General features: G+C 46.7%; 1 protein-coding gene across 1 annotated transcript in view; it reads right to left on the bottom strand.

Annotated features, from left to right (window-relative positions):
* Positions 1 to 7,653: 7,653 nt before the first annotated feature.
* Positions 7,654 to 12,345, bottom strand: part of ITPR2 (inositol 1,4,5-trisphosphate receptor type 2) — a 268,862-nt gene continuing 264,170 nt past the window's right edge. The window contains 1 exon segment of the mRNA XM_035540839.2: positions 7,654 to 11,327. Within this exon segment, the coding sequence (XP_035396732.1) occupies positions 11,241 to 11,327 (87 nt within the window). The 3' untranslated portion in view covers positions 7,654 to 11,240.

Genomic DNA, 12,345 nt, shown 5'->3' with positions numbered 1-12,345 from the left:
AGGCTGGGTCCCGGGCTGGCAGCTGCACCCTGTGGGGCAGCCCCACACCACAGTCAGCTGGAGCCAGCCACCCCGTGTCATGCACTGATCACACAGTTACCAAAAATCCCGCCTCAAGATCTGCAAACATCTCAAGAGAAAGGGGCTGGGGCTACTTGGCCCCCAGGAACCACAGGCAAAGGCCCCAGCACCTCCTTTTCTGCCAGGAGAACAATTTCTCCAGCTGTATCAGAAGCATGGAGGGCAGTGCTTCAGGGGAGGTAAATTTGCATTTCATGACTACAGAAAAACAGGAAAAATGTGGATGGAAACAAGCATGGTTGAGCTGATGCTGGGAACTTGCATTGCTTTCTATATTGCACCGTGCCACCTTGAAGCCCCAGTGCCACGTAAGCTCAGGGCTCTTCAGAGCCCAACAGAGCTCCTGTTGGGAAGTGGGGACGTCTTTTTTCCCCATCTGACTTTGTTCCTGAAGTTCAAAAGAAAATTATGCCTCTAAGCTGCCAGCAGATACGTCTAAGATTATGAGTATATGTTTTGCCAAATAAGCTGGTGCTGTTAGAATAAGTTATTACTGCTCACACAAAAAATATCCCTTTCTGGTATAACGCCAACTCTTCAGTCATATGGACACAATTCAGATCCTATAGACATGTGCTTACTGTCTTAAAGTCTTCTTTGAGCAGCGGTTGCTGCAAGGTCCTGGTCCTGCGCTTGCAGTGGGTTTGGTCGTAGGGCTGGGGATCACCTCCAGGCACGAGAGGCGAGCCTAGGCTCCATTGTCTCCCCCGCACTTGATCTGCCACCAAGAAAAGTGCCAATTAGTGCCAGCTGTGCTGGACTGCTTGTGGCAGGGCTGGGATCGGGCCTGGATCCGGCCCCCCCCCTTCCTCATTTTCTATCTGCAGCATCTGATGACCTGAGTCCACCCATCGACGTCCAGGGCATCCAGGGGGTAGCAAAATCTGAACTCTGGCTTGGAAATGAGCTGAATTCATCACAAATTCAACGCACCTCTGGCAAGAAGCAGTCTGTGCATGGGAACAATTAGGATAGGTGCAAATTTTTTTTTTTTTTCAAATTACATCCTTTATTTCTACTGTCTGCGTAAAGAGCAGATACTTTGGATCCTAATGAAAGAAACCAATGGAATTTCTCAAATATATATATATATATATCCTTATTCAGACAGCTTGATGTTCAGTGCCCTGTTTTATTTCATATGTTTGAAATATAATAGATTATTATTAAGAAAGAGTCATGCAGTAATAGCTCCCCATACTGTGAGGGAGCTGAGGAGCCAGAGCAGCCTGGCTTGGGTGATTTGCAGCCCTCCTGGCCCTCCACAGTCACTGGTCCCATGGCAGGACCAGGCAAGCAAGCTACTCTCTGAAAATCAAGAGGCATCAATCATCTAAAAGTAAATTCTTCTGGTTTGCAGATGGTTGCCAGGGTGCCACCAGGGTAAGCTGAGATGTCAGCTGAATAGCAACGGTGCACTTCCCAGCATAGTTTAGCTCCCTTAGTTGTAATTTCCAAGTGATGCAAAAAGCAAACCCCTTGCTGGGGTTTGAGCCATCCCATAGGACTGGCCTATGCCCATGCCCTCAGCGTTGGCGAGGGGTGTGCAGGTGTGTTTGAGCCTGGCCAAGGAGGCTCGTTCTCTGGCGAGATGTCACCCTCAGCCTGAGGAGCACCAGGCTGTGCTTCAGGACCAGGACACCACAGGCTCCCTGCACTGCCCTGCCCTGCTGGAGCTGTGCGGGAATATTTTGGTGTGGGGAGGGAATTGATGATTTTTTTCTAAAGCCGTTGCTTCACTAAGCAAATCGGCTTCCCCACCCCATAAATAATCCCCAGGCGCCAGTTTGCTCTTCCAGAGTCACCAACGTCACATAGCAAGCACCTTGGCCAATCTTTTAGCCACAGCGTATTTGCAATTTATAGCTTACTTCCTCAGGGCCCTGCTAAGTCATTAAGCAGCCTTGCGGGTTGAGACAAGGTTTAGGAGCCAGAGAAATCAGGAATGAGCCACCCGCTCCTGCATGGCTGGCCTGCACTGATGGGTTGTCCTCCCCTGCGCCATGGCTGGCTGGCTGAGAGACCAGCCCCGGGGAGCCAGCTCCGGCCAAGAGCAAGGCCCGAGCTGCAGCCGAGCCTGAGGCCCTGTGCGAGGCAGGGCCTGGGCGTCCCAGGGCTGGGACCCTGTGGAGTCAGAGCCGCAGGGTGCTCCCTCCATGGGGGTGCCAGCCCCCAAAACTCTTTGAAGGCCAGGGAAAGGCTTGCAGAGGTTTCAGTGAGCTTCAGATGGGGACTCGCTCGCTTCCCTCCAGCGTCTGTCTGGCTTTTGAATAGCTTGTATAATAAGTTATAAATGACAATTAAAACATAAAATGAAGAGGGGACCAGATGGCTCCAGGCAACGTTTAAAAATACCAAGACTATTTCTAAACACAGATCACCAGATCCAAAACAGCCCTGGGCAGACTTATCTGAAGGTTATTTGCTGGCCTGGCTGAAAGGACATGTGTGGTCTCAGTCAGTTCTCAGAAGATGCTGTTAAAATGGCATTTGCCAGCAAATTTAGGAGGGAGGCCCAAGACTTAGGCTATTCTGAGGACACAGCCTGTTGGCTCCTCTCTTTTAAGGCGGCTGCAGCGGGGGTTTGCTGAGCAGTGGCAAAGGCAGTTTTGGTGGATGGCCCCATGGCACAATGAGGAAGATAAAGTGCTGTGCTGGAGGTTGGGCTGTGCAGCGTCCTGTCTTCCCAGACATCTTCTGCTAAGGATGTGGCTGCTCACAACATGGGTGTTATTGCCATGAATGCCTACCACCAGCAGAGAAAGCATTTTGTCCCCTTCCTTGCCATCTTCACTGACATAACTTCTGTCTCCAAAACATTTGGCTAGACTGGAAAAATTGCAGAAAACCCATATGAAAATCAGTCACGTGAGTGGGGAAACCATGACTGAGAACCTCAGGTAGAGGGAAGGACGTTTGACTGGTTTACCCTCTACTGGAGAGACGGGAAACAACAGGGCTCATGGGAACCAGCTTTGTTTGTCCTGGATGTAGCAGCTGGGCCAAAGTCTGAGCCAGGCGAGCACCAGGCAGCAGATCGACCCCATGTCTTAGTCACATGAAGGCTTCCCAGCAGGTTAGCTGCCTTTTCCAGCGCTATGCCCCAGACCACAGAGAAACAGCCGGACCAAACTCTAGGGCCTGTGCTACACAAGGCATGTGAGTAGATGCTCACAATGGCCACTTTGAGCTTTCTGATTAATGGTTCAATTTTTCCATGTTAAAAAAAAAAAAAAAAAAAAAAAAGAAAAGCTTGATTATCTTTTTTTTTTTCTTTTTTTTTTTTCTGATCTTGTACATGCCTCCACCTCACTCTTTCAGCTGAGCCCGGAAGCAGAAGTATCACGTTACTATGAGAGAAGCAAGTTTTGTGGTATTTCCATCCCATCCAGAGCCAGGAAACACAGACAATTTTGCAAGACAGCTTGTACTCAGTAAATTTCCAGCTCAGTTTATATTTCTGTGTTTATTTAGATCTGTGCTAACCATGTAAAAGAGCACTCATCCCAAGTGAGGTGCTGTGGACAAACTTTTAAAAAACAGATTTTGTAGACCAAGGACCCTGAGCAACAGCTTTTTCACTGGACTGGTAGCTTCTGGCTAAGTCCTGCCTTCTGAAAAGACAACCAAGATTGACAAAGACACGGCCAGTCAACCTCTGGTAACAACTCTTCATGATAACTTGAGAGTAACCTTCTTGTAAACCCCACCAGTACAACCACCATTCCTGACGACATTTCCTTGTACACTTGAGACCTTCCCTTGAACTTTACTTCCTCCCCTTTCTTGTTCTGCATGTTAAATTATGTCTGTAGCACAGCATATTTACAACTCCCACAGTCTTTGGCTAGGTGCATGATGCCCCCACAAGCATCTCCCCACCTCCCAGCTGAGCAACCAGGGGCTCAGGCAGATGTTACACTTCATGAGAAGAGCAGGATGGCTCCAGGAACCTCACTCTCCTCTCCTGACTCCTTCTCCTTTAGGAGCAAAGTTCTGCCACAGGCAGAAAAATCTGCATTTCCCATGGGACAGCAGTGCTCTCAACACCAGCTGCTCTGCTTGTTTAGGTCTGTAGACAACCCGCCCTTGTTTTGGCGTGCCAGTGTTCCCAAATACCCTCAAATGTAGTTGCGTGTGTGCAAACCACACACGATCACACACATACACCCTCCCTCTTAAAACAGAAAGATGAAGGCTTGGGGGGTTTTTTGGAGACACCAAGAATTCTGTTGTCTTTATCAAATTAGGGTAAACACTTTAAGGCCAGAAAAAGCCACTGTTACAGCTCCCTGGTGGGCTACAAATGGGCCTGAGCCACCCTCAAAAAACAGCAGAAGTTGACCTGAAAAAATACAAACTCTCAGCCAACTGACATAGTCCAAGAGCAACCGAAGACTGAAAATGTTGTTTTTGAATCTTGTTTCAAAGTCACCCTGTGCTTGGCTGAGCACAGCTACAGTCTCTGCTACAGCTCCCAAGCTAGCAGAGATCTTGGATGTCTCCCGCCGTAACACTGGCACGGCAGGGAAGGGAGAGTGGTGAATACACCCTTACAGCTGTGGGAAGAGAGCAAATGCTCCTAGGAGAGGATTGAGAAATGCGGGTTGACATATCACAGTTGAAGGCCATTGCACAAAATTATGACGAGGTGCCAGAGTCCATGGTTTACGTGGCAACTTGGTGCTATTGGGAACACAGCACGCTGCAAAATTTGGGGGCCAGGAGGGAGTATTGTATAAAGGGATATGGAGCCTTCATGCTGTAACAAAATCCCCAAACCACTATTCCCATCTGGATGAACTCACAGGCTTTTGAATGGCGGGGGTGGGGGGGAAGGCAGGACCCACGTGAAGCAACGCCTCGGCTGGCCCCAGAGCCTGGCGTCCGCAGCTGCTCCCCACCACCATGCATGGCAGCAGCCCTGCTGTGACGGTGCCCTTGTCCCTCGGCCACCCCAAAACACTGCCAGAATGGGGCTCAGCCAGACTCAAGCAACGTCTCTGAGCTGGCTTCCACGGGTGGCGTGCTGCTTTTCTCCAGTGGGTTTTGTTAAGATTTGGAGCAGAAGCCATTCATCACTTCATATCACTTTGCCATCTCCACAGTTTAAGAGGCTTTAGACAGCCTAAAGCTGCACGAGTTGGTTGAAGCTTATGCAATAATTTGTCTCAAGAAGGACTGTTAAAGAAACCCTGCTTGTACCAAGGTAGATAATGCACTAGTTGACAACACGCTCTGCAATGTTTAAACGGAGTTTTTAGAGTCATAAGGACAAGACACTGCCAGGTCATCTGTGCTCCTACGGGCTGAGTCTGTTGGTTTGGCTTCCCAGCCCTCCTGGGGCATTCTGGACATGGCCAGGTCTCACCCTTGCCAGAGCAGCAGAGGTGGAGACATGGAGCGAGATGGCAAAAGGTGGGGTACATAGGGTAAGAAATCTGCTGTGCAAAAATAAAAATAGGTAACTGTTGGCTGTTTGCAGCAACAGAAACACTTTAAAATAGCCAAGTTATAAAGGCTATTTGTCTTGTGCCTTGCGACTTCCTGCTTCACACTAAAAAAGTACAGCATATAAATAGACCAGGCAAGTGTGAACTGATGATAGCAATACGCACCACATTTAAAATTCCTGGAGCTTGAATTCCTTTTTCGTCGTTTCATGTCTCTTTGGGATGATTTTGTGCAAATAGGGAATGTTCAGTCCAAGCGCCTACAAACAGGAGCCACACTGCCGGTTGCTCCTGTGGGCATCCCGGGACAGCAGAAAGGTTAGCAGACTGGAAACTCAGTTTTCTCAGCTTAAAAATAAACTTGGCCACCATCCCCAGAAAACAAGCACACTCATTCCAAAGCAAACATCCTCGCTTGCAGTTGCTTTTGTCACAACAGCAGTGACTGTGGAAACTAATGAGCCTAATTCGCTCTCAGGGCACACCGGTGTGAGTCCACTGAAGTCTGCATGGCTGATACTGAGGGAGATGCTTGCTCCCTGGAATGCCTTTTGAATGAGAAAGGTATTGAAAACAGAAGCCCCAGTTCTAAGTTTCACGTGTGAAACAGCCACCATTTGGGCTGAGGAGCTTAATTCTGGTTTGGGGGCTTTTCTTTTAATATGTCCATAATCTTAGGTTGAAAGCTTACTGTATGAAAACACATTTTCTCTTAGGACATACATTTTGCAGATGATCTAAAAAAAACTAGTAGCAAACAAGCTTCTTTCTATTTAACTTTACAGTCATACCTTAGAATGTAATAGAAAGTCTGTTCCACTCAAAAACTTGGCAGGTTGGTATCACGAGTGCACAGAAATAACAGTATGCTCCATCTAACAAGATTTTTCTTATTAACTAATTAACAGCCTTTTTTTCTCACCAAGATCTCATTCTTTTCCTCATAAATACCGACTTTCTGTAATAAACACAGTTGGAAAAAAAAAAAAGGAAGAAAAAGAAGCTTGTACGTTGTTTATGTTCTCCTGTCCCAGGTTTGTAGGGTACTTCTTTTTTTCACAAGACCACAGATTTCCTCAGCTGGAGTCGTCTGGGTGCAAAGAGACAATGGCCTCTGGCTCTTTGTCTTCCTCACTCCTTTCACCTAGAAGAGAGGGGAAACCTCCTGGTCTCTCTCTCAATATGCTACTTGAAACAGTTACACTGAAAACATGAAATAAAAAAGTCAGAAAAAAAAATCACACACACAACCCCCCACCCCTCCAACCCCCCACCCCAGCAGGAGAAGTCACAGAGAGCCTTTAAGCCTTTAACCTGTGCACCCTCATTATCTGGGGGCTGGATTTCCAAAATCAAAGTCTTGAACTGGTATGGGGAGCGTGTGATGGCAGTGACAGGCTCCGCAGCACCACCAGTAACTCTGCCTTGAAAGGATGTTGACTGCTGGAAGCACAGATTAGCTGCACGAGCATGCACGTGAGCATGCACGTGAGCATGCGCATCACATGCTGCTTGCGAGCCCTGGCGGGGCTGCCCAGCTGCCCTCATGAGGCACACGAGGACACGGAGTCACTCAGGCCCCGCTGACTGCCATACGCGATGCTCAGGATGCTCAAAGCCCCGCAGTGACTCACCAACTCCTCAGGCCAGACCCAAGCAGGCAGCAAGAGCTTCCCTGCAGGCTGAGGGCTGAGCCAACGTGCAACAGGATACCCTGGGGGCATTGGACACCATCGGTGACGCTTGCAGCCATCACTTGTAGCCGGGGCTGCCACCTCACTGACAGTGAGCAGTGAACAAAAAGCACTCAAGCAAATTATATGCCTGTCACCACGCCTCCAGCAATCCAGTCCCTTCTCCTGAATGGAATGATCTGTGCCTGATGCAAAGTAAATCCTCACTTTCATTGCTGGACTTGGCCTCTCTCCATTCAGGGCTGTGCTGATGGCACCGGATCTGTTGCGTAGAAGAAACTGAAGCATACCCCTGGAACATTTACTGCAACAGCCTGGTCTCTGACGTGGGACAAATGCCCTGTGTTTCCCAGAAGCCTTCAATTCAGCAACACATATTTCCCCACACCGTAGCACCAAGAATAAGCGAGACAAACACATATATTAAATGACATACTTTATTAAAGGTACGTTCAGCAGCAATGGACACATTTACTTAAGTAGATTTTAACTGTCAAGGAGCTTATAATTATAAATCCCTCTAAGGCATTAAAAGCTCTTAGATGTTTTAACTTTGCAATCATTTCATATAAATAGGCTATGCAAATGATGATGCTTGCCTAAGAAAAAGGTACCCCAGCTGCACTAAACAGAGATATACATATAAATATATGTATAAAACAATGATTTTTTTTCCTTGTTATAAACTCATTGATGGGTATATTTCACAATCTTTAAGGCTTGGGCTCTGGCCCCTGCAACTATTATTCAAGTAAGAAGCCTCCTGTTGAAGTTAACCACGTGGATGGGTACAGATTACTCGCACGGATGAGAGCTGCAGGACAGGGCCTAAGCTGTGGCAGAATCAGCAAAAATGTCAGAACGCGCAGTGACGTGTATTTACAGTCTGTGCAAGTAGTATCACCTACTTGCATCGATTACAGGGGGCTCTCTCTGAAGCTATAAACAGCTGAAAGGCAACATGGCAAAGGCTAATCGGCACCTATTAGCTCTTAGTTTTTGATGGTTTTGCTCTCCCTTCTCAAGAGCAAAATTTGGGTTCTTGAGGGGGATGTCAGTCAGGTCACCGGACAGAGCACCAGCAGCATGCAACCGCACCAGCTCAGGGCACAAATGCATTGAGTCTCGAGGGTTCTGCCTCAAGTAGCAGAAACTTCCCGCGATGCACAGTGGTTCAGCTGCTTTTCCAAGTGTAAACAACAAAAGTGCCAACCACTTCCAGTTGTAGCGACCCCCCAATAAATAGTGAATAATTCATCCTAGTTCTGATAAACTGTGCTCTATACCTTTAATGGCCATACATATGCGTGAGGAAGTGGAAACTGCTATTGAAACAGAAGCTGTGACTAGATCTGATGAGCTGCATAAACTCATTTGAATTAATACAGCTGCAGGGGCTGAGTCTCTACAAACTTACCACTGACTTTATATTTGCGTGCAACTCCTTTGGCTTCATGCTTTACAATAGGTCTAGTCAGAGAGGCAAATCTGGCCTTATTTTCCATGGGCTGGTTACTGCACGGCATGCGGCTGATGCAAACTCCCAGAATAAATTCACTGTACGTCTCTCAGTGCCGGACGATAATTGCTACATGAAGCCCGTCCTCACAGAAAAGTCTTACTGAGAGGGGTTTCACCAGCACAGCTATGCTGGAGCAGTAGCATCAAGGCCTCATAACAGTAAGCATGAAGGCACACTCTGAGATTTATTCCTAAAAGATCGCAGTCATTCACCGAAGACAAATGCTCTTCTGTATTCTGCTTTGAGCTCTCCTCTTGCCTAGCAGCTTACCTACCATCAGCTCCTTGTGCCACAGCATCTGCTCTGCTCTCCTGCCATCAGCCAGCACTCTGCGGCACTGACCAGCCCTGGGGCTGCCCACGCTGCCTTCAAGCACTCCTCCTGCCCACGAAACAACCTGGGTCTGGACGCACCAAGGCTGCGAGCCCAACACTGCCAGAGGAGCTGTAGATGACTTTAGCTCCCCACCCTTGTGCCCCACTGCTAGCTTTCATCGGCCTTGTGCTGGTTCTGACGACCACCACGTGCTCCTTGCCTTAGCACGTGAAGGCAGAGCCCTGGCTGGATCAAGGTTTCCAGAAGAGTTTAATACAGGAAAAATAGACCCTGCACCTGGGAAAGGCCATCACTTCTCACAACCGGGATGCTCTAGGGACTAAATGTCCTTACAGTCAACAGATATAGTTTCCTTTCAGAAAATACACAGATTTCTGCTTTTCACACAGTATTTTTGAAGGACCCAACAGAAGCCAAAGGGAAATGCTCCAATAGTAAGCAGTCAGACCCTAAAGAACATTATTTTTATCTCATCCACCTCACCGACACACACACAAAAAAGGAGATGGCTTCCAAGAACAGGCTTGAATTTGGGATGAAAGGAGGGAAATGCTCCTCCCTTCTCTTTATTCTAGGTCTGCTGGTTTGAATTGTGTCTTAATAACAAGACAGCATTTTTTTCTGGGAGATACTAGAAATACTGGAGCCAACAGTATTTTCACCATTTATCAAAATGGCTTTTGTAACAAAATGAATAAGTTACAGGGGGAACTTCTTGTAAAAATAATTTGATTTAGAAAGTGACTCCACTTTAATTGGGACATTTTCAAATGCACTAAGGACAATTAGGTATCCAAAATCTAAGCAAATGAAAGTGAACTGGGACCACAACTTCCATTTGTGCCCTGAGAATCTTCCCCTAAATGCCTCTTGGGCTCTGTGGATAACTTGTAACTCTCCTTTTCAAACCATTCCAGGAAGTACAGAATACACCAGAAACCTGCACAGATGATTTGGCTGTCACCTTTCTTAGAGTCTAGAGCTGGAAGAGAGCTCCTCTGGCATGTCTCCGTCCCCCGTCACCCAGGCTGATCCTGCAACCCCCCAAAACGAGGAAGAGCAGGCAGAGGAAGGTTAAGCCCATGATCTTCAGCTCTGAAGAAAGCTGGCAGAATATGGTGCTTATTTACTAAAGTCAGCTCTCGCTGACAGTGTGTTTATGGAAGGTAATGACACCATTACGGCTCCATACAGAAAGGCACTTCTAAGCTTTTTACAAAATAAAACATATCTATAAAAAAATCCATACATGCTTCAAACTACAGAAATATATATATATTTTTTCCTGAATCCTCCATTGGAACTTGAATTTTAAAAACAGTTTAACTCCTCAGTATGTGAAATCTCACGGCCACATTAATTGAGAACATCTGAATCCAGGAGAAAGAAATCACTTCCAGTTATGTTGTCAGTGTTATGTGCATAACATTCCCACAGCTGTAGATCCATTGTGCTCCATGTTATAAATAAGAAATTGCATGGTGACAGCTAAAATTCAAAAGCATTAATGTTTCTCTTTGCAACTTTTTCTTTTTTTTTTCCCTTTTTTTTTTTCCAGTCTTTTGAGGTTTCTCCCCTTTCCCTCCTAGTAGAAGTTACTTGAAGCAACATTATTGCTTACCCAACTGACATATTTACGGTAATTAAAAAATAGTAGATGCCAAGCAAATATGACTAACGTTGCTATTTGGCAAATAAGACAAGGAGCGACTTCTATTGATTCTGAACCAGGCTGTTGTATTTGCGCTAATAAACATTTCTCCTTCTTCTGCTTGTCTTGGTTATTCCAGCACTTTGAGGAGAAAGCTGAAGGCAGCTCGAGGGACGCGGCCAAGCGCTGCCCTGACTTCCATTGCAGGCAGCAGCCACCACCAAAGCCATTTGAGTTGCAGAGCACAAACCCAGCTGAGTCAGGCCCCTTGAATGAATACAAACGAGCTCCCTTGTATCTCTTGCATTCTAGGTTGTGGTCCCTTTCAACCATGAAAAACAGCTACAAATTGTTCCCAGAGCTAAACCACTTAACATCTTGGCACTTGGTTGTTTTTAACTTTGTAACAATAGGCACTGTTCACTCCTCTCAATCTCAGCTTTTTATTCTATAATAAAGCAGGAATACTGATGAAAGGCTAGTCACGGCTTCTCCCCATGGTATCAGGGTGGTGGCATGTGATGATTCACATGGGGTGTGTTTGATCCAAGAAAGCCCAGCCTCTGCTTATTCTTCCTTTGTTCTGTCATCTAAGGTGGAAAGGCAGAGAGAGAGATGAGTTGAGATTTTTTTTTCTTCTAACTTTTTACTATTATTTAGCAGTCACAGAACAAGATACATATAAGCAAAACAACAGGGAGTGGAATTCTATTCTTCAGCATTAAAAATTAGAAGAGATGCCTCTGAAGTGGGAGATCTGTTTCCTGCAAAGGATGGACATTTCATTCTCATTCGTACACTGTTCTTTTCCAGTGGCAGGTTTTACAGTGCATCCCTTGCGCTGCTATCGTGTTGTGTAGCCCTGCAGAGTGTCAGCATTTGCACTTGGTGCTATACAATGACAGAATTAAAAGATGGCCCCAACCCCAAAGAGTTTAAATTTAAGCCAGGAGAAAGCAGGTTCAGGCAGAAGGGGATGAAAAAGCCACCCAGGACAGTAGGATAAGCACAATAAGCAATGGTCGCAGTTCATCCAGCCTAAACCTTTGTCAAGTTTCTCACAGGGAGAAAGCGTTTTAAGGAGGGATCTGAAGGGGGATGATTAGATAACTCGATGCCACTGGAAGTGCTTTCCATAAAGAAAGCATGAAGATGCTACTCTGAAACTGTAATGAACAAACCAGAGGTGACTGGCATCTTAGGTAAAATGGGAACTGGCCTTTTGACCCTGCAGTGAGAGAAAGGTGGGTGAGGCAGAGGCAGGGCTGTGAGGAAGGCCAGTACCGCTGTATGCTAGGGGAGGGGAGACAAGGGACAGGCACAGAGGGCAACACAAGCGAAGCGACCGGCTCAACAAATTGTTCTACAACAGCGTAGCTGATATTTAGCAGGGGGAAACCCCCATGTGTCAGACTCAGAAAGCTTCTACGGACTCTAATCAGCAGGCAGCTCTTTCTGACACTACTCCTGTTTTACTGCCAGGTTTGCAGTACCTGCACATGCAAAGCCCACCACTGCTTCTGCAGCTTCCCTCTGTCCTCACACACCCATTGTAAAGATTTCATAACTCATTTCCCTTACCTGTTCTCTGCTGTTGCTAATGGAGTA

This window comes from Cygnus atratus, chromosome 1 (assembly GCF_013377495.2).
Source record: "Cygnus atratus isolate AKBS03 ecotype Queensland, Australia chromosome 1, CAtr_DNAZoo_HiC_assembly, whole genome shotgun sequence".
Taxonomy (NCBI): Eukaryota; Metazoa; Chordata; class Aves; order Anseriformes; family Anatidae; genus Cygnus; species Cygnus atratus.
This window is presented reverse-complemented; position numbering and strand designations above follow the sequence as displayed.